The 23,009-nt window shown below is 34.2% G+C and overlaps 1 protein-coding gene across 2 annotated transcripts in view; it reads right to left on the bottom strand.

Annotated features, from left to right (window-relative positions):
* LOC126884457 (NFX1-type zinc finger-containing protein 1-like) overlaps window positions 1-23,009 on the bottom strand; it is a 297,539-nt gene that overhangs the window by 176,044 nt on the left and 98,486 nt on the right. For both annotated transcript variants that reach the window (XM_050650391.1, XM_050650392.1), the window contains exon 7: window positions 2,659-2,940. In XM_050650391.1, coding sequence (XP_050506348.1) covers window positions 2,659-2,940 — 282 coding nt within the window. The remainder of the gene's footprint in view (window positions 1-2,658; window positions 2,941-23,009) is intronic.

Below are 23,009 nucleotides of genomic sequence, written 5' to 3'. Positions count from 1 at the left end.
ATTACTAAAGCTCGGATTTATAGGCAACAAAAATTGAAGAAAAAGGCGCCTATATAGGCAAAGATTTTTATTAAAAAAGGCAGGAATATTAACATTTAGGCAAAATATAGGCAATAAAGGAATATAACTTATTATTTATTGTACAAAGTGAATTAACGTAATATTAACTTAAGGCAGGTATATTTACACATCATAATCATAACATTAGTATAAATAAACTAGTAACTAAATAACTGTTAATTAATAATTAAACATTGTAACCACTTAAAATTTTATCATTAATAGAAACAACTAAATGTTTTTCAATATTTTCGGTCTTAAAACTACGTCTTCGATCACTTAAAATTAATTTGTACATTGAAAACGAACGTTCAACATCGACAGATGTAATTGGAGCATATTTCAGAGCGGATAATTTGTAATTATCTGGCATAATTTGTAATTCCTCGGAAAATGTCCCATTCAAAACTTTAGCAACATTAGATAAAAACGAAAAACCTTCATTCTTGTCGAAAACATATTTCATTTTTTTAAAAATTAATTGAGCGTTACTTCCAGGTGCCGATTTAATTTTCGTCTTTAAATTATCTATTAATTTTACTGACTCACATAAATTTATCTCTTGTTTCTGTAATAAGGTAATTGTGGTAACTATTAATTTATAATTGTCATTGATATAAGCGAGTTCCTGTTTCAATTTGGGATTTTTTAATATTTTTTTTTGCTTCTCGAATGGCTTCGGAAATATCATCATCAAATTCTGACATATATAATTCTATTTCATTGCAGTGTTCAAAGTAAAAAAAACTGCTTCGAGCCAGGTTCCCCACCTTGTAATTACTGGTTTAGGTGGCAAAGGGACACCGGGAAGTTTTTCTTTATATATTTGCACCCTCAACGGAGCATTTACAAAAACTTTTTTCATAAAATTTATAAAATTATTTACCAACGGAAACAGATTTCTTATTTCTTCAGCAATTTTATTTACCCCGTGGGCTACACAAGTGCAATGAATTAAATTAGGATAAAAAATCTTTAAATTAACAGCAGCTTTTAACATATATATGCCGCAGCATCTGAAAGCATTAAAACTATTTTATTCACTGGTATAGGGTTGGGTAAAAAGAGGTTTGTTAAACTATCTTGTATAAATCGACTTATTGTTAAATTGTTTGTTTTTTCCAATTCTTTAACGGCAACTAAATAAGGTTTTCTCGCAAAGTTTTCGTTAAAAATTCCAATCATTAAATTAGCTATATACCTGCCGCATACATCTGTCGTTTCATCCACGATAATATACAAAAAATTGACCTCTAACTCCCGCTTAATTTTTGAAATACATTCCACATAACATTTTTCCACAGTATGTTTTCTCAATGTACTCTCGTCCGGTAAGTATTTATTAAGATATTTTTCGAAAAAGCATTTAAAACTAGGGTTATTAAGTTTATATAGAGGAATGTTGGATGCAATCATCATCTGGCATAAATCAAATTTAAATGCGTCTTCCTCCTTTTTCTAACTGCTTAAACTATCCCGCAGAGGTATTTGGGCTAACTTAGAGGAATTTAATTTTTCCAAATTACGTTTATGAAGTGGTGTTCCACAATGCTGGTCAATAAAGTACTTTTTTCTACTTGAAATCTGAGAATTAAAAAAAATAATTAGAATTCTAAAACCGCTTTAGAATTTAGTTATGTTGTGGGACGAGAAAAAAAGAGAAAAAATAAAACTTACCGATTTGCCGCATGGTTTACAAAATGCTCCATCTCATTTTAGAGAAAGTTCCGAATAAGGCGATCCATAGCCTTAATTTAGATGTCATATTTTCACACAAATGTCTAAAACGTTTTAAAACGTGTTCTTTGCTTTTCGGTATACGCAACAAAACTAAACTAGGATATAGCAATTTGTGACTAAACTCTGATACAGTAACCGACTGTACAAATGATAATATACTAATAAAGCTTAGGGATTTCCAAATAGTTAACCCTCAAGTCTCGATCAGGTACATTTTCCTAGAAATCTGTAATAGTATTTTTACTACAAAAGCGATATTACGTAGATCAAAATTGTTGACGTAAGAGAACTGTCAAAACATTAGAATGTGACTTTTCATTATTGCCATGTTTATTATTTTTGACGTAAGAGAACTGTCAAAACATTAGAATGTGACTTTTCATTATTGCCATGTTTATTATAAACATGGCAATAATGAAAAATCACATTCTAATGTTTTGACAGTTCTCTTACGTCAAAAATTTTGACCTACGTAATATCGCTTTTGTAGTAAAAATACTATATATAAACAAACCATTGATATTTTATTATTGACCCAAAATTTTATTATAGAATGGTTTAGTAATAGAATAATATCATGGGTAGTACACCATGAAATTTTAAAAAAGGCACAAATAGGCGGAATTTACGAAAAAAGGCAAAAAGTGCAAAAAACAATTATAATAGGCAAAAAAGGCATTTTGCCTATAATCCGAGCTTTAGTGATTATTACTGACGGACTTTCTTTTGACCTAATTTTATGGCGGTTTGACATAAAAATAGATAAAAATAAGAGAAACATTTTAATATTAATATCTCAAAAATTGATTTTTTGCACTTATGTCGGTTTGATTTGACAGCGACGATATAATATCATACCTTCAAATACTCCAATTGATTTTCTATTGCATATAGTTTCATATCATATTCGGCTTTCCGCATTTCCTTTTCACATTCACTAAAACCATCTGTTGCCATTAAATTATGGACCTCTCTACCGATCAATATCATTTGTGTGGACAGCTTTTCTATGCTGACAAGCGTACGTAAATATTTTACTTCTAAGTTTTTAAAAATGTCGTCTACAAGTTCATTGCGTTCCCTGTCATTATTTTCATTTTCTTCGTTTTTTAGAGGATTATCTTCAACGTTCTTTATAATCTAAAATTGATAAACAAATAAATAAAGTTTGTTTGGTATCGGGAGAAAAAAATACCCGGAGTGCAACAAAACTAATACTGCACCATTGTAACTGGTTACATCAGAATTTACCACAAACGAGGTTTGAAAAACTTTAACCGACTATTACTCAAAAAACAAATAGCAGAGCTAATAAAACAAAAAACATTGGAGAACTGCTGTCAAATAGGCAACTCCAATTCATCAGGAACTTAGCATTCCCAAGAACTGCGTGAGATAATTTCCATTTAGCACTACCAAATACTTGACAAAAATAATCAACGCCTCACTCAAACTATGCTACTTTTCAAACCCCTGGAAGGTGGCGAATAAAATTTAAATAAAAAAAAAAGAAAAAGCCCCGGACCAATTTTACTCTTACAGGCCGATTTATCTCGTACACGTTCTGGCAAAAGTTTTTGAGAGGATCCTCAAGGAATGACTCGACGATTCTTCTGCAGAAAATACCATCACTCTTTCATTTCAATTCGGCTTTAGAAAAGGTCACTCCACTTCACTCAAAAATTAACTGGCAAACAATTTTCTCTAGGCAATTTTTTCGATGTCCAAAAAGTCTTCGACCAAGTCTGACATGTTAAGGTGGTGAAGAATCTACTGAACATCGGTCTACCCATGGTGTCTGTCAAATCAATTCACTCACATATATATCAGACCGAAACATCACGGTAAAGACCAGGAATTAATTATCAATACTCTTGTGTATAGCGGGAGTACCAAAGGATTCCATTCTGGCACCCATACTTTACACAGTATAAAACAGGGAGGTCCCTAATCCTAGAAACACAAATACCATTACACTAGTTTACGCAGAAAACACTGCTCTCCAGACTGTAACATCACGAGACACATAGGTCATCGAAAGGAATGCTCGAAATCACCTAAACCATATCGATATATTTATGGTGTAGGAGATGTGGAGTAATAGTTAACTCAAATAAAACCAACCCATACTCTTTAGGTATCCCAAAACCGCACAAAGCTTGCAGAAGAATGGACCTGAGGCTATGCGGAGATCGATTTCAATTCAGCGATCTGATCTAGTACCTAGGAGTGGCGTCTACCAAAACATTAAATTGGAGTCAAAATCTGATCGTAACCCGTGACAGGGTTAAAAAAGAGTAGGACTACTCAACGCTCTATGAGGAAAATTCGGCAGATCACTCATAGATAGATACACACAAGACGTAGGTACATTCGGACCCTGATTATGTATAAAGCCAACATCTACGCTTTGCTTAATCGGGACTTCTCACAACAGCTGCTAGCGTTGTAAAGTAGTATTCTACGTAAAGTAAATTACAAAACCCCCGAATACCCCTTCAACCAAATGCATCAACTATCGAATATCTCTACCATACTTGAGAGGCTTTTCTCTCTGAGCAGGACTTATACCTTACAAACCATCCGAGGTCAAAACACCCAACCCTAAAAACAAAGCATCCTAAAAACTCTCTGCTCATCTTAAAGCAATGTATTCATCAGATACCCTAAAAATAAACTTCATTTTCTACCAACAAAACTAATAACCTGTTCCAGCAACGAACTCTGACGAATGCATTGACACCCTGGAGATAGTACCTCTCTTTTACCATAAGTAGCTCATTTCGAGCTTTGATTATTGGTTTTAAGAATCGGTTTTATATTCCTATCCCATTGAAACATAATATATCCATAAAGAAGTAACAACCACAACTGGCCTCAACGCGTTACATTAGTAAGTAGTCGTTAAAATCAATTTATTTTATTCACATAATATGTTGTATATCAGGTGGCTAAACTTAAATGGAACTGGGACGGTCATGTGGTCTGTCTGACAGATGGGAGATGGACAAAGAGGTTGCTCGAGTGGAGACCAAGTGCCGATAAAGAAGTAGAGGAAGACCACCCACGCGATGGGAAAACGATATAAAAAGAATGACCACTAATTGGATACCCAGGACAGAAGACAGCGGACGGAAATAGGGGAGACCTATATCCAGCAGTGGATGCAAAGGATCATTTAACATTAAAATAAATTCGGAAAAGATCTGTTTACCAAGCCCTTTGCTCTTCTGAAGATACCCTTCTCCACAGGACACAGAAGAACACCACTACCTAAACACTACCACAACGGTCTCAACAAGCAACAAACCAGTGTCGCTGCCGACAATTAGATACAGGTCCTGAAGGGGCACGATAGAATCGCCTAAACACGACTCCCGAAATACACCAACCCTAAACATCCATACGTGGGTGCTACATGCTCGGTGTAGCAGCTCCACATAGTGGATACGTTGGTGCTCGCCGCTCACCCTCTTCGATTCAACCGGTTTGCGGTTTATACTGCGAGGCATAAGTTAAGGATATAGAAAATTATGCTCATTTTCATAGTTGAACAAATTAACGGATTCCTCTAAATTTTTTTTATTATTTTAGTTTTTTTTAGTATTTACACAGTTGCACCAAGGTTTACTCAAAATCCTTTTTTGTACTGGGCGCCGTCCAATTCACCTAAAACCTTGAACTTGTCAAACGTCACGCGCATGTCCTATACGCTCCAACTCGTATACAGTAACTTCATCGAGAGCCCCAACTCATATACTTGACATTTCACATACTCTGGTGAAATTATTCGTTTTAGCTTCGTTCATTTCAAGCTTAATTCCTTAATCGGACTAGACCACTATTATTGACAGATGACAGCCTAGCTTGGAAAACAAATAATAAATAAATTTTTATTTTTAGTGTTTATTTATACATAATATTCATTCTACAACATAGAGAAATAAAAACAAGATTGTTTTTATTTCTTATAAAAACAAGATTGTTTTTATTTCTTATAAAAACAAGATTGTTTTTATTTCTTGTTTTCTTTCTTGTTTTTATTCCTTGTTTTATTTCTTGTTTTTATTCCTTGTTTTTATTTCTCTATGATTTTTGTAATAATCCAATATAATCCTAGGAAATAAAGGATAAATATGAAAGCAGCCTCTTTTAATAATTAGACTAGTTCAGGGCTTCCCAAGGGGCGTCGCGGCTTTGTTCCAGGGGCGTCGCGTGTCAGCGCTGACTTTTATTTGATATTTCAAACTGATATGTGACTGAAAATAATATTAAGGCGTGTGTACGGATGGTGCCCGAGCGATTCCTGGACAGTATGGAGGACTAGAAGCTCTCATCAAAACCAAGGCTCCAAGTGTAAAATAGACACATTTGTCATACATAGAGAGGCCTTAGCAGCAAAGAAATTACACCTGAATTAAGTGTTGTGATGGATAGCATTATTAAAGTGGTGAACTACACACGATCCGTGAAATCAAGACTTTTCAAGAACTTTGTGAAGAAATGCCTTTAATTTACTAATACAACTCTCGTTGGCTGTCCAAAGGCAACGTACTCGCACATGTATACGAATTAAGAAATGAATTTTACAAGTATCTACATACAGAATCGCAGAATATTGCGCAAAACTTGATTAATTCAGAGTTTATAATAAAATTAGCACACCTCTGGACATATTTAAGAAATTAATTGATCTTAATAAGTCTTTGTAGGGAAACAATACTCATATCCTGCAATTGGCAGATAAAATTACTGGGTTTTAGAAGAAGTTGCTCTTATGAAAGAGAAAATTAGAGTATCAAGAAATTGACTGTTTTACAAGGTATTCTATAAGAAAAATCGATAGAAAACCTCGATCTCTCTTTAAAAAAATATGTTTACGCAACACATGTCAAAATTGAGCGAACACTTTGAGAAACATTTTCCCTAAGATCTGGAGCAATATGACTGGGTCAGCAACAGAGGAAGAAGAACAACTGACAGAATTGTCCTGTGATTTTAGCCTAAAGCTTTTGGAGCTCAGTTTCTCATGAATATCATATCATCAGTACTTCTGCATTAAAGGTTTTATTATCATTTGCGATTTCGTACCTGTGCGAAACGGGCTTTTCTGCAGTTGCAGTAGTAATTAAAAACAAGTACAGGTCAAACATAAACGTAGAAAAAGAAATGAGAGTGGCAATTTCCAAACTGAAGCCCCGGTTTCATAAGCTGTGCTCAAAAAAGCAAACACATCCCTCACATTAACCAGCCAGTTAGGTACATAAATAAATATCCCTTTTTATTTTTGTGTCCATGTTTTGATTTCGTTCTTAATTTCTAATAAAAATTATAAATGGTCAAATAGTGTTTTGTTATACTTAACTATAACCTGTTACTAGGCTAGTACCAAAATTTGTAAGTATTATTGGGGGTTGGGTTGAGGGGCGTTGCAAAAAAATAGCAATGCTCCAAGGGCGTCGCAATACGAATAAGTTTGGGAAGCCCTGGCAGTGGCGGATCCAGGGGGGGGGGCGATGGGGGCGATCGGCCCCCCCTCTCAACTCAAGTGATTTTTTTTAAATTATAATATAAAGATTACAAAAACATTCATTTATTTTTTCAAATGGATAATTACACATGTTTTAAAATTACAATATTATATGAATTATGAATTACATATAAATATATAATTTTATTAGTATGGGACTATTCGCCGAAAATCTCTCGAAAATTGCGCTCCTAGCAAAAACTATAATAATTCGCCGAAAATATAAATATGTTCACACGCCGATAGCTGACCACGAAAAAAGAACACCCTTATTAATTAATAGTAGGTAATTAGTGTATTTTGGGTATCGATGCAAGTAACATCTCTAAAGGCGGAGATACATATGCGCTCTGCTCGGTGTGCGAGCCGCTCGCGCGCAGCGTGTTCGTCAGATTAGTACGTGTTTTCAAGTGACGCACAAACGGCACGCACACGGCGCACCACGATCTAAATTCTGTCGGTTTTTCAACAAACGCTTTGATGGTTCGCAATACGTATTTGGACGGGTTTGCGAGTGGTTTGTTGGTTTTGGCACGCATGAGTTGAATATTTGTTAGTAATGGAATGGTCGGAACTGTCGGAAGGAAATTGATGTTTACCGTGGAAAATCATTATTGTGGGATCCTCAATAAAGAACCGTTTAATTTAAAGAAACAACTTAAACCCGATCTGAACGGAAATAGAAGCTGAAATAAAAAAATGTACATGCGGGCCTTTTTAAAAAATGTTAGTTCATTGTTGTACTAAAAATAACATGTATTAAAAATAAGATTTACTATTTTATTTGGGCATAAGCCACAATTCGAGTTTGAAATCAAGTTTACTTGACCTTTCGACTTTCACTTCGGAAATAGTTATCAATATCAAAAAAACATTCATAAGCAGATATACCTAATATTATGTGTCACCGGAAAGCGAAATAGGTAACGCACGACTTGGAGAACCTATAGTTTTCTAACTTCGTGTCTGGTGAAGCAACGCAGTTGAAACAAGCGGATATATTATAATTGTGTCACCGGAAAGCGAAAAAGGTAAGGCACAACTTGGAAGATCCAATAGTTTTCTAACTTCGCTTCTGGTGAAGCAACAGAGTTGGAACAATCAGATATATTATAATTGGGTCACCGGAAAGCCAAAAAGGTAACGCACAACTTGGAAGACCCAATAGTTTTCTAACTTGAAGCAACGGAGTTGGAACAAGCAGATATATTATAATTGGGTCACCGGAAAACGAAAGAGGTAACGCACAACTTGGAAGACCCAATAGTTTTCTAACTTCGCTTCTGGTGAAGGAACGGAGTTGGAACAAGCAGATATATTATAATTGGGTCACCGGAAAGCCAAAAAGGTAACGCACATCTTGGAAGAGCCTATAGTTTCCTAACTTCGCTTCTGGTGAAGCAACTGAGTTGGAACAAGCAGATATATTATAATTGGGTCACCGGAAAGCCAAAAAGGTAACGCACAACTTGGAAGACCCAATAGTTTTCTAACTTCGCTTCTGGTGAAGCAACTGAGTTGGAACAAGCAGATATATTATAATTGGGTCACCAGAAAGCCAAAAAGGTAACGCACAACTTGGAAGACCCAATAGTTTTCTAACTTCGCTTCTGGTGAAGCAACGGAGTTGGAACAAGCAGATATATTATAATTATGTCACCGGAAAACGAAAAAGGTAACGCACAACTTGGAAGAGCCTAAAGTTTCCTAACTTCGCTTCTGGTGAAGCAACGGAGTTGGAACAAGTAGATATGTTATAATTGTGTCGTCGGAAAGCGAAAAAGGTAACGCACATCTTGGAAGAGCCTATAGTTTCCTAACTTCGCTTCTGGTGAAGCAACTGAGTTGGAACAAGCAGATATATTATAATTGGGTCACCGGAAAGCCAAAAAGGTAACGCACAACTTGGAAGACCCAATAGTTTTCTAACTTCGCTTCTGGTGAAGCAACGGAGTTGGAACAAGCATATATTATAATTGGGTCACCGGAAAACGAAAAAGGTAACGCACAACTTGGAAGAGCCTATAGTTTCCTAACTTCGCTTCTGGTGAAGCAACGGAGTTGGAACAATTAGATATGTTATACATAATTGTGTAGTCGGAAAGCGAAAAAGGTAACGCACATCTTGGAAGAGCCTATAGTTTCCTAACTTCGCTTCTGGTGAAGCAACTGAGTTGGAACAAGCAGATATATTATAATTGGGTCACCGGAAAGCGAAAAATTAACACAGGGCTTGGAAGAACCTATAGTTCTCTAATTTCGTTTCTAGTGAAGCTACGCAGTTGAAACAAGCAGATACATTACAATTGTGTCACCGGAAAACGAAAAAGGTATCGCATGACTTGGAAGTACCTATAGTTCTCTAATTTTGTTTCTGGTTGTAGGAACAAGCAGATATATTATGGTAGGGGAGCAAAGTATGCTAAATGTGCAGTCACTCGAGCGCTTTGGGGACCTATTGGGTTGTGATTATTAGGTCCTAAAACCAAAAAAGTTAAGAAAAATTTGCCATTTTAGTGGGGACTTCCCATTTTTTAATTTAATTTTCCATTTCCAACAATCTTTTTTCCGATGATAGCGCCATCTATCCATAATTCAAAAAAATGTTTCGAATAAAAGTTGTTTATTTTTATACAAACAATCCAAATCTGCAATAAGAAACGGGGTCTACCATTTAAGATTTTAAAGTAACCCCCACCTCACCTCCGTGGGGGGTCGTGTTTGGAACCATTCGATAGATTTTTCAAAAACATTGATAAAGTGTATTTTGCAGTTTTTCGATATGATGTTTATTTTGCGAAAGATCGCGGGATTTGTATTTAAAATTTTAAATTTACCCCCCACCCCTCTTCGTGGGGGGTCAAGTTTGGTATTTTTCGATAGATTTTTGAAAAATATTGAACACGTAGTTTTTAGTTTTTCAATCTGACGTTCATTTCGCGAAATATTCGCTTTTTTTTGTGAAACTTTTTGACTCGCCCATTTCCGTACGCCCCGCTCAAATCGTCATATTTTTTAAATATAGACTCTTTTGCATGTACTTAACTTACCTTATCTTAATCTGACAATTTCGAATATTTTAAGGATAGATTTTTTTTCGGGCCCCCCTGAACGAACTCCCCTGTGTTAAGAGCCAATATATGGTGGAGGTACATCTGCATGGTACCACGTTTCTCCCCATATGATATTCTGACGCGCTTGAGTAACTGCAAAAATCCCCGCTTGGGCTCCCCTACCATTATATTTGTGTTGCCAGGAAGCGAAAAAGGTAGTTCCCGAAATGTTCCCAAACTGTAGCTTATTCCACATAAAATAGTAAATTGCATAAGATGACACAAGAAAATAGTTTCAGAACAATACCAAAATAAGATGTAGTAGAAGTACAGGACAGAGACATGATTATCTACAATTACTAAACGTTCGTAAGTTTCCTCTGGATCGTCAAAATGAAAAATTTTAACGAACAATAACCGCGCCACGAACGCGTGGCGCACACACGGCGCGGATATCTGTCTCCGCCTTAATATAATACTGATTCGTACACATCTTAGCTTGTAAATTGATAGCGTGATAAATAGTATTGTGAGTTTATTCTTCTTTTTTATATTAATATAGTTTGTGATTTACGAAGTGTTATAAGATGTCAAATAAACAATAAACGAAAAGAATCAGAAGCGTCTACCGAGAACTTAAAAAGTAAAAAAATTCAAATGTCGCAATATAACTGATTATTTTTTTAAAAATCAACGTAATTTGAGTGATTATTTCATTCATAGGAGATTCTGACCAATAGAAAGCTACAGAAATCTGAATTAAATCGATAATTTTTGATAATCTCCCGTCGTTACCTAAGTATATTACGTCAGATGCCCTTCGTTGCTACGAAAAAATACATTCAGTGACATTAATGACAATTAATGTTTTAAAAATTATAAAAGTGATGACTTTCAATCGTCAAATATTTATAAAAACTGTGTGTTTAATGGTACTTACATAAATAAATTACAATAAAATTTTGGTTTTGAACAGTTTCATTCATGAAATAATCGCAACAAATTGCACTCGACCTCTGAAATTAATATAGAATTTTTGCTCTCGTGACACTTTCGACATAATTTCACTCGCCTTCGGCTCGTGAAATTAAAACTGTCAAATTGTCACTCGGGAAAAATTCAATAATTTCAGAGCTCTTGTGCAATTACTACTGATAATATTAATATAGTACTGATGATAATAAATATGTACAAGGTACATCTTATCAGATAGATCATACTATGAGACCTACTAATCTTGAATCAAATTTAATTTCTGAAAGCATTCAAAACAAGTGATGCGATTTTTCAGTGTGTCCGATACAAATCAACGATGTTGCAGTAAATAGGTACCAATTCTACTTTCGAGAGTTTTATGGAAAATGTATGTCTTATATATTATATAAGTTTATTTTCTATCACGTTTGACAGAAGTGAGTATTTCTCCACGAGTACGATAGAGTCATTTATGTCGCGGAATGAAATCATCCACCTATAAAATTATGGTAATAAATTAAATTTTAAACTTCATATGGGAAAGTATGTGATGTGACGCCTCATTTAAAAGCTTTTGAGATACTGATTACAAAAATGTATAGGCAATACTTGTGCAAAATGTCGGTCCAAAGCTTTTTAAATGCATTTATTTTGTTTATAATCCTGAGAAAACTAGGTATTTTTGAAAAATTTAAACGCAAAATGCAAGATTACATTATTACCGAGGGTCGAAAGTCCCTGAAAACTTCTATAATGTTTATTTTAATAAGTTACAGGGGTGAAAAAATGAGAAAATTGAGTATGATTTTTAACACGTTGACGGACAGTGCGTCAAATGTATAAACAAGTGTTGTGACACTTATGTATTTTGCAAAGTAGAATAGGGGAAAATGCAACGTCTATTGACGTTGTGTCAAATTACAATCAATGGAAATTAGACGTCTATAGACGTTCTGTCCGTCAGCGTGTTAATTTCAAATATATCATTCAAACGAAACTTTTGGTTTATTCTAATGGACTTTCGGCCCTCGGTAATAATTTATTATTCTGCGATTATATTTTTCAAACATTCTCGTGTGTATTAGTTTTCTCAGGATTCGAAAAAAAAATGAATGTGTTTAAAAAGCATTTGACCAAAATTTTGCGCATGTACGTATTATACATTTTTGTAATCAGTATTTCAAACGATTTTAAATGAGGTGTCACATGATGTACTTTCCCATTACGAAATAAAATTAAAACTATTTCGACATGAATTTTTTTGCCTTAAAAAAAGTAAAGTAGGTATTTTGATTTTTTGAAAATTACATTCGGTTAATTCATTATTACATTTCCGAAACTACTGTTATAAAGTTATGTAAGTTGTTATAAAGTTTCATTTTGTAGGTTTTTTAAATTTTAATGATAATTCACTACATAATATATTTATTTTTATTTCATCAACTTTATATAGGTATAGGGTGTCCTAACACAAAAGTAGCGGAACCGTTGAATATTTCGCGAAATGAACATCGGATCGAAAAAATGAAAAATATGTGTTATGAATATAATTATATGGTATCAAATGATACCAAACACGACCCCCTGGAAGTGGAAAATATAATCGGAAAAACGATTTATCGTGATACCATGAGTAATTTGCAGAAATTGTTTAATAGAAAAGAAAATAATCGTTTTCGTTTTGATTCATTTCGAGTCTCTTGCCATCCTCTGACACCGTGTTTCGGGGTCTACCCTTTTTCAAAGAGGCTATGCAAGGAGACTGAATTGAATCATAACGAAATTATTTTCACTCATTTCGTCATTCCCCGTTAGAGGTCAGTCTAACCACACTGCGCTGCAAATATTTTAATATACGCAGTTCTTATACTAAGGAGTATAGGAGTAAGGCTGGACAATTATTTATTCGATGCGACCTTTAACCACATTTATTACAATTTTGTATATTATGACTCCTCCTGATCTCCTCTGACCTCTTGATGTTTCTCCTTCCCACCACCTTGATAACGATTACCTGATTTGTTGTCTGCTTCCACTTCTATTACATTACTCGAGGCTCCTACTCTCATCATTTCACTTCTGGCTCTGGATGACTCTTTACCTGGCAAAAGTTCGATTGCTTTCTCCAATGTAAGACCATCTTCTTGTAATAAGTCTTTCTCGTATTTCATTGTTCTTAATGCCACATATAATCATTGTTACAATAAGACTATCTTGAAGCTTTCCCAATTTGCAATTACCTGCCCTTTTCTTCAACTCGGTTATGAAATTATTGGTTGGTTGTCCTGGGTCTTGTTTGTAAGTAAAGAATTTATACCTTTCATATGCAATATTTTCTTTTCCTTGGAAGTGTACATCAAACTTTTCCAATCAACATTTTAACTTATTTTTTTTGTCCTCTGACATATGTTATTGGTATAAAACAATGATACAAACCAAAGACGTATGACGTAGATATATTAATATTATGTGACATGACAGCAGCTCGAAACAAATGACAATAGATGAAAAGCCCTATAATAGGGCTTTTCATTCACAGTCATTTGTTTCGAGCTTCTGTCATGTGTCACATAATATTAGTTTATCTACGTCGTAAGTTATTGGTATATATCAATGATACAAACCAAAGACGTATGACATAGATATATTAATATTATGTGACACATGACAGAATCTCGAAACAAATGACAATCGATGAAAAGCCCTATACACCAATTATACAACATATGATAGGAGCTCGAAACAAATGACAGTCAATGAAAAGCCCTATTGTAACAGTCTGAAGCCATTGTTGCTTCTTTTATTTTCTCCATGTATACTGTTAAGATATGTAAAATTTGAATTAATATGGTTTCGATCTTAATATTTTAGAAAAGTTAAAACATATAATAAAAATATACCAAAATTCATTTCGAAGAAATGAAAGTCAATTATCTTTGGATGGCCGTAGGTAAACAAAATTTAAATAGGGATTAAGTATTTTCTTTGTACAGTTAGTATGATAAGGAAGTGGTTATGTGTTTGGACAATGAGACCGGGTTAGGGAACAATTGTATTTAGAAATTTAAATGAATGTAATCTCCTTAAAAACCGATTGGCATGTAATTAGTTTTAGGAAATTTCTAATGGTAGGAAAAGTTGGTGTTGAATCTGACATTGACAATTTGGAATTTAATTCTTTGGAATCGTTGTCAGTGGACTTTCATAATTTTTTTACATAATTTAATTTTACGGTAGAATAATTTTTTCAACGTTACTGTTTAGTGCTGGCCTTTAAACGAATGTGATTCTAGATGATAGTTGTTAAATGATCGTCAAGTCGAATAGTGGTGATCTCTGAGAGTCTCCTGAAGTAGTAAGGCAGATAAATGAATAGCTGTGAGTTTGTTGAAATAAGTGTCCTGACGGAGGCTCATCACGTAAAGCATTGTAAGTTATATTGTTCTACTTATATTCCAAGAGTCACCGTTGCATGCCGGAACGAGAAATAGATTCAGTTTATTGAGAGGAGAAAAGGCTAGCATTGTTTTTTGAAAGATACGTGCATCTGTAGGGGGTCATTGATGACAATAGGCTTGCAATAGTTTGTTGCGAGATTGCTGACTACATAGGGGGCTGCTAAGAGTAAATTGTAGGCGACCAGAGACAAGAATTTGGACAACTCATCATCCGAGAGACAGTTTTATTTTTTTTTGTAGAATTATTCATAACGCAAATTTCAATAAGTACTTTAGATAGTGGTAGGAGTATTTCAATAATCAGAATAGGAGATATTATTTTTAGAGGATATTTTGAGGGTGAATTTATTTCAATAGATGTTTTTGTACCATATATGTGTTTTATTCCGTTAGTCTTTGACCTTATTTATCATATGTAAAGCAAAGGAGATATTGAAGCACGAGAATATAAAACCCTGAGATTAGAGCATTAAATAGTGTGATTAAATCATAAGTGCATCATTAAAATTAAATTTAATTAATTAATTAATTATCTAATCAATTGCTTTGAGCACACTGATCTTTGAATATCACATTAACTGGCGCCCAACGTGGGGCTTAAAAAATATCGCAGCTTTGCATTTGATGGTAGGGAAAGAGATAAGGAATAACTACAGGTGATCCAGAGATAATTTGACAATTTTTCCAGGTGTAAAAATATTTTTGATTTATGGATTGATCGTAGGTAGTTGATATTTACTGCTATTGAATTATTTAATATTTTTACCAATCGTACATTTGATATTTATTTTGAAATTTACTGATTGCATATTTGATATTTGTGGCGAAAATTTATTAAATTTGGGGAGAAATATTTGTCGTGTTCTGCAACTTATAGAGTGTTGTAAAATTTCACATTTTGGCGGGGACAAAGAAAACAGTAACAAAAAGAAACAACATGTCGACCACAAGGAGGCAAAGCAAAATGCAAGAAAGCAGAGAGAATAACAGAGAAGAGGAAAAAATTGTTGAAGAAGGATTGGGTAATGAAGGAGATACAACGATTATGGAGAGAAAAGAACAGGAATTAACAGGAATAGAGAAACTATTGCAACTGATGCAACTCCAATCACAACAAATGGATAGAAATCAACAGGAAACAAAAAGGACAATGCAAGAAAATCAACAGGAATCAAAACGAGCCATGGAAGAAACACAACAAAAAATAGAGAAAAATCAACAGGAAGCAAAACGAGCCATGGAAATAACACAACAAAAAATGGAAGAAACACAAAGAGAAATATCACAGAGAATAGAACAGAAATTGGAAGAGGATGATGGCAAATTGGAAAAGCGTTTGGAAAAATATGAAAATGAAGTGAAAGCCTGTTTAGAAAAAGTTAGAGAAGAAACAGAAAGGAAACTGAAGATGCAACGAGAAGAAATAGAAACTAAAATGAAGGATATTAAGACTGTGCAGAAGATGGAATTAGAACAGTTAGAAAGCAAATTTGAAAATGCAATACAAGAAGACAGGCGAGAAATAGAAGAAAAATTTAAGCAAAACGAAAAACAAATTGCGGAACTCAAGAATCAACAGAATTGTGGAGAAAGAAGGGAAATGATTATCCTTGGTACAAGCGACGCGAAAATACAATTTGGAGGGGATATTAGAAAAACACACCCAGTACCATTTGTTAAAAATTTGAAAACCAAATTGCAACATATTAGATATTTTGACGACTGCAAAGAAACAATTAGAAACCATCTGAAAGAAGGAGCAGCGTTATGGTATGAAAGTAAAGAAGATGAGTTTGAAAATTGGACAGATTTCGAAAATAAATTTCTCAACTATTTCTGGGGGAAAGTTAAACAGAGGAAAATTAACCAAGAGCTACAGAATGGAAGATATCACGAGAAAATGGGAATATCGGAAGAAAGATATGCTTTGCAGATATATAACAATTCCAAATATCTAGACTACAAATACTCTACCGAACAACTGGTAGAAATGATAAGCAGACATTTCGAAGAAACGCTGGAGGACCACGTGATTTTGAGAAACTATCAAGATATTGATAGTTTGTGCCAATTCCTTCAAGTAAGGGAAGCAAAAAGAAGAGAAATGCGAAACAGAAGACAACATGAACAATATAATGGACCGGCAAGAAGGTATCAATCAAATTATGACCAGAGAAACCGACATGCCCAATCAACAAACGAAGATAGGCCGAGAGAATACCAAAATTACAATAGACAACAAAATTATGATAACAGGAATCACGCAAAAAATAGAACATATGAAAATCACAACAGAAACAGAGATGCACAAAATCCTCCGACTAGGAATACGAACGAACAAAGGGACGGTAGAAACAATCAGAATTTCCAACGACAAAATAGAAGGGAGATGAATCATGTAACAATAGAAAACGAGGAAGAAGATGTATGCAATGAATCCAGACAGGATTTTCAATAAAGCATCCACTGAACAAACATAAACAACTCTCCGGTATATTTTGTCATCCGAGAGAGTTTATACAGTTGGCGGGAAATGAAAGACAAAGTTCTAATTCAAATTTAATATTCTTAGATGCATTTATAAAACATAAAGCGATTAAAATTTTGATTGATTCTGGATCGGAGATATCGTTAATCAATAAGAAACTAGTAAAAGAATTAAATTTGGACAGATTTGTGTATAAAATTCCTAGGGTTGCTTTAGTGGGTGCAAACAACAAAAAATTGACGACAGTAAATGAAGGTTTGGGAGTGCGGATCAGAGTGGGAGACAAATACTATATTATGCAATGTGTGGTGATCGAAGATTTAAACCATGATATGATAGCGGGAATTGATGAATTGAGTGAAAAACATATCACCATAAATTTTTCGGAGAATAAACTGGAAATCAGAGCAGAACCAGACAACATAGAAGAAGAAATGGAAATAGATAGGAAAGTAATTGTTGAAAAGATAAATGAACAGGAAAAACATAAAGAAATCAATATGACTGTAGAGGAAAAACAGAAAGTACAAGAAAAAAATCAACCAGAAAAAAAAAGAAGGAAGAAAAAGAAGAAGAGTTCAAAAAGAAAGAAGGAAAACAAGGTGGATACAAGAGAAAGACAGGAAATCGAAGGTACGGAAGAATTGTCGGCAATCGACGATAAAACAGAAAGGAAGCAGGAAGAAAAGGAAGTTCTCATAAGAGAAATGAAAGCAGTAGAAACATGGTGCTCGGGATACCAAATGGAAATTGAAGATAAAAAAAACAGAAGAAGAAATAAAGGATGAGGACAGAGAAGAAATGGCAATAATGGACGAGAATCCAGAATTTTATGAAGAAATATTATGGACAGTGAATACATGCGAACAAAATGAGGATGAAAGAAAATTAAAATGTGGAGAAAACATGGAAAAGGAAGTAGAGAAGATTCTAGAAAATTATGGAGATTTGATTAATGAAGAAAGCCGAGTGGCTAAAAATTATGAACATTCTTTTAAAGTTAAAAACTTAGAAAATTTTAAATCCAAGACATATCCAATCCCGTATAAATACAGGCAAAGCGTAGGACAGGAAATTGAAAAAATGATCGAAGACAAGGTGATAGAAAGATGTGACTCTCCATATATCAACCCGATAGTATGCGTTAAAAAATCGAGTGGTGATTTGCGATTATGTTTAGATGCAAGAAACATTAATTCACACACAATCGCGCAATACGAAGCGCCTTTGAACATCGAAGCCATATTTGGACGAATCACAGGGTCACACATTTTTTCCAAAATCGATTTGAAACATAGTTTTTGGTTAATACCTTTGGCAGAGAAATGTCGAAATTATACCGCTTTTTCGATCGACGGAGTGGTATACCGATTTAGGGTGGTACCATTTGGCCTACAGAGTGCATGCGCTGCTTTGGTTCGCGCATTGAACACAATCTTAAATAGGCATGGAGAATTTGTTGTACATTACATAGATGATTTATTAATTTTCTCACCAGATATAACAAGCCATCTACGACATATTCACACTGTGCTAGAAGAACTGGATCAAGCGGGATTGAAATTAAATATTAAAAAGTGTCAGTTTTTCCAAAAGGAAATACTGTATTTAGGATTCAAATTAGACACAAAAGGGATTAGTCTTGCAGAAGATAGAATCGAAATTATAAATAACTACGCTAGGCCAACCAATTTAAAAACATTGCGGGATTTTTGGGAATGGTAAACTATTTCAAAAAACTAATACCAGACATCAGCACAAAAGAAATACCGTTGATAGCATTACTTAAGAAAAATGTTAGGTGGAAATGGGGAACGGAACAAGAAATGGCTTTCAAAAATTTAAAAGGAGCTTTCTCCACAGCTGTAAGAGTACACCACCCAAGATATGATCAACCTTTCATTCTCCGGACCGATGCTTCCATAACAAAATTCGCAGGGGTGTTATCACAGATCCAAGACGATGTAGAGGTGCCAATCTGTTTTGTCTCCCGTGTAACCAAAACATATGAGAGAAAGTACAGCGTTACTGAATTAGAGTTCGCCAGTGTGTTATTTTGTGTAAATAAATTACGGTTTTACCTACTAGGGGCAAAATTCACCATTGAAACAGACCATGCAGCTTTGATACATATAATGAAAAATAGGCTGGTAAATAATAGAATTCATAGGGGCATTCTTTTACTTCAAGAGTATGATTTTGAATTTAAATATATCAAAGGAACTGACAATATCTTGGCTGATGCGTTGACGAGAGATGAACAATTCCGCAAAGAGGACCACAAAACTCTCCACGTTGGCATGAACATAATGAGAGAAGAAGCAGGCTTATTTTCTTTGGCTCAGATCAGGGAAAATCAGGAACAACTGGATGAAAGAGAAAAGCAAAGGGTCGAACAAGAGGATAACTTATATTTTAAGAGGGTCGATGGTAGAGAACTATATGTAATCAAGGAACAGATGGCAAAAGAAGTTTTAGCAAAATTACACTGTGACAACGGACACATTGGAAGCAGGAAGGTGTGGCTTATGTTCAGGGAGAACTACATTTGTCGAAAGGACTATACAATAGCCAAAGAGATGACTCGAAATTGCGAGACATGCCAAAAGTGTAAAAGTAAGAATTTCAAAAACGAAAACATCACAAAAAACGTCACAGCTCGGAAGAAACTGGATATTGTCGCCATTGATATGTTGAGCGATTTAATAACAACAACACAGAGGAATAAACACATATTAGTTATGGTGGATGTTTTTTCAAAGTATTTAAAACTGTACCCATGTAGAACCACGAAAGGAGCTGAAATACTTCGGAAGATAGACGATTTTATCGAAACAGTGGGAAGACCAGACAATATTTTGTTGGACAATGCAACATACTTTAGGAACGACCGTTTTAAAGGGGAATTAAGAGAGAGAGAGGCATAAATACAAAATTTGTAAGCATCCGACATCCACAGAGCAACCCATCAGAGCGTTTTATACAAGAAGTCACAAAATTTCTAAGAATTGCTGCGGAAGAACATCATCGACATTGGGACAGAAAAGTGTTTGAAATAGAGACGTATTTGAACTGTGCACCAAATACGGTTACCAAGGAGACGCCTTTCTATGTAATGAAAGGAACAATGCCTACGAGACCGTGGGAAGACACCGCCCCCAGACAATACGAAGAAGTGATCGAGGTGGTTCAACGAAGATTGAGACGAAGTGGAGAGAAATATCTCCAAAGGCAAGAGAGGACCCGAAGAAGAAGGCCGGTTACATTCCAGAAAGGGGATAAAGTTTTAGTGAGGGCACTAAGGGTGTCCAATTTACAAAATGGTATTTGTGCTAAATTGATGCCGGTATTTGAAGGTCCATATAGGGTCAATACGGAAAATGGGGTAAATAGTTATGAATTAGCGCATATAGAGACAGGCAAGATACGGGGTATTTTTAACATTCACGACATTTATAAGTATCATGAGTAGAGTTTGGTAACATAATGGAATAATTTGATCCTAAAAAAAACTTGTGTCATTTAAATAAATAACAGAGTTTTTCGGCAAATCAAATGGCGGGGAGTTGTTAAGATATGTAAAATTTGAATTAATATGGTTTCGATCTTAATATTTTAGAAAAGTTAAAACATATAATAAAAATATACCAAAATTCATTTCGAAGAAATGAAAGTCAATTATCTTTGGATGGCCGTAGGTACACAAAATTTAAATAGGGATTAAGTATTTTCTTTGTACAGTTAGTATGATAAGGAAGTGGTTATGTGTTTGGACAATGAGACCGGGTTAGGGAACAATTGTATTTAGAAATTTAAATGAATGTAATCTCCTTAAAAACCGATTGGCATGTAATTAGTTTTAGGAAATTTCTAATGGTAGGAAAAGTTGGTGTTGAATCTGACATTGACAATTTGGAATTTAATTCTTTGGAATCGTTGTCAGTGGACTTTCATAATTTTTTTACATAATTTAATTTTACGGTAGAATAATTTTTTCAACGTTACTGTTTAGTGCTGGCCTTTAAACGAATGTGATTCTAGATGATAGTTGTTAAATGATCGTCAAGTCGAATAGTGGTGATCTCTGAGAGTCTCCTGAAGTAGTAAGGCAGATAAATGAATAGCTGTGAGTTTGTTGAAATAAGTGTCCTGACGGAGGCTCATCACGTAAAGCATTGTAAGTTATATTGTTCTACTTATATTCCAAGAGTCACCGTTGCATGCCGGAACGAGAAATAGATTCAGTTTATTGAGAGGAGAAAAGGCTAGCATTGTTTTTTGAAAGATACGTGCATCTGTAGGGGGTCATTGATGACAATAGGCTTGCAATAGTTTGTTGCGAGATTGCTGACTACATAGGGGGCTGCTAAGAGTAAATTGTAGGCGACCAGAGACAAGAATTTCGACAACTCATCATCCGAGAGACAGTTTTATTTTTTTTTGTAGAATTATTCATAACGCAAATTTCAATAAGTACTTTAGATAGTGGTAGGAGTATTTCAATAATCAGAATAGGAGATATTATTTTTAGAGGATATTTTGAGGGTGAATTTATTTCAATAGATGTTTTTGTACCATATATGTGTTTTATTCCGTTAGTCTTTGACCTTATTTATCATATGTAAAGCAAAGGAGATATTGAAGCACGAGAATATAAAACCCTGAGATTAGAGCATTAAATAGTGTGATTAAATCATAAGTGCATCATTAAAATTAAATTTAATTAATTAATTATCTAATCAATTGCTTTGAGCACACTGATCTTTGAATATCACATTAATACCTATTGCTTTGCCTGTTTCCTCATTCTTTATGATTAGTCTAGCATTTAAATACCCTATTAATATGAATAATCGTTTACAATCACCATTACATACCATTAATTTTAAGAAAATGTTTTTCTGATGAATTTTCATTAAGATTTATTTATATAAAGGATTCACCCCCATGTTATAAATATTACAATGGTATACATACCTATATTTTCAGGGTATAAAATTGCAATTGTATTTACATAAATCACACTGTCTTTAGAATATGTATATTATAGTACCTTTAATCTATTATAATTAAAAATATTTATTGTGATTATTTACAAATTTAGATACAATTTGATCTAGATTTATTAGATTGTAAAAATGAATTGAATTATTGTAACTTAATTGATTACTGTCCATTTCAGAAGTTTCCAAACTACTGGCAATCTCCACTGCTCCCTCCAAGTCTAGATTCCTGGTGCCTGGTGCCCAATAGTCTTGCTTGCATTCTTTTGGAACATAATCCAAAAACAAATTGGTTCCTTATGGCAGACTTTAGATGTGCTTGAAAATTGCAATTTATATAGAAATTATTGCACTGATTCTCCTTCTACTTGCTGTCTGCATTTAAATCTGTAAGTTTCAGCAATTTCCAAAGGAACAGGATTGTAAAAATTGTTCATTTTTAACAACTTAGTCCTATATTTTATCTATCATCTGCTGGTTATACACATATTTTAGAAATATATACTCTACTTTTCCAAAAACTACTTTATATTTTATTTTTATGAGCTATTTTTATTATATATTTATCATTTTAATAGGTTAGGTACGTAATTAAATCAAATCTTCTCTTTTTCTTCCCATTTGTAATACAAACTTATCCAACAAACATAGAAGTATAAAATACTGTTTATACTCTTATATTATATTTGTGGGATAATACAT

Source organism: Diabrotica virgifera, chromosome 5, assembly GCF_917563875.1.
Source record: "Diabrotica virgifera virgifera chromosome 5, PGI_DIABVI_V3a".
In the NCBI taxonomy this organism is placed as follows: Eukaryota; Metazoa; Arthropoda; class Insecta; order Coleoptera; family Chrysomelidae; genus Diabrotica; species Diabrotica virgifera.
Note: the sequence above shows the minus strand (reverse complement) of the source record. Positions and strands in the feature narration are given on the sequence as shown.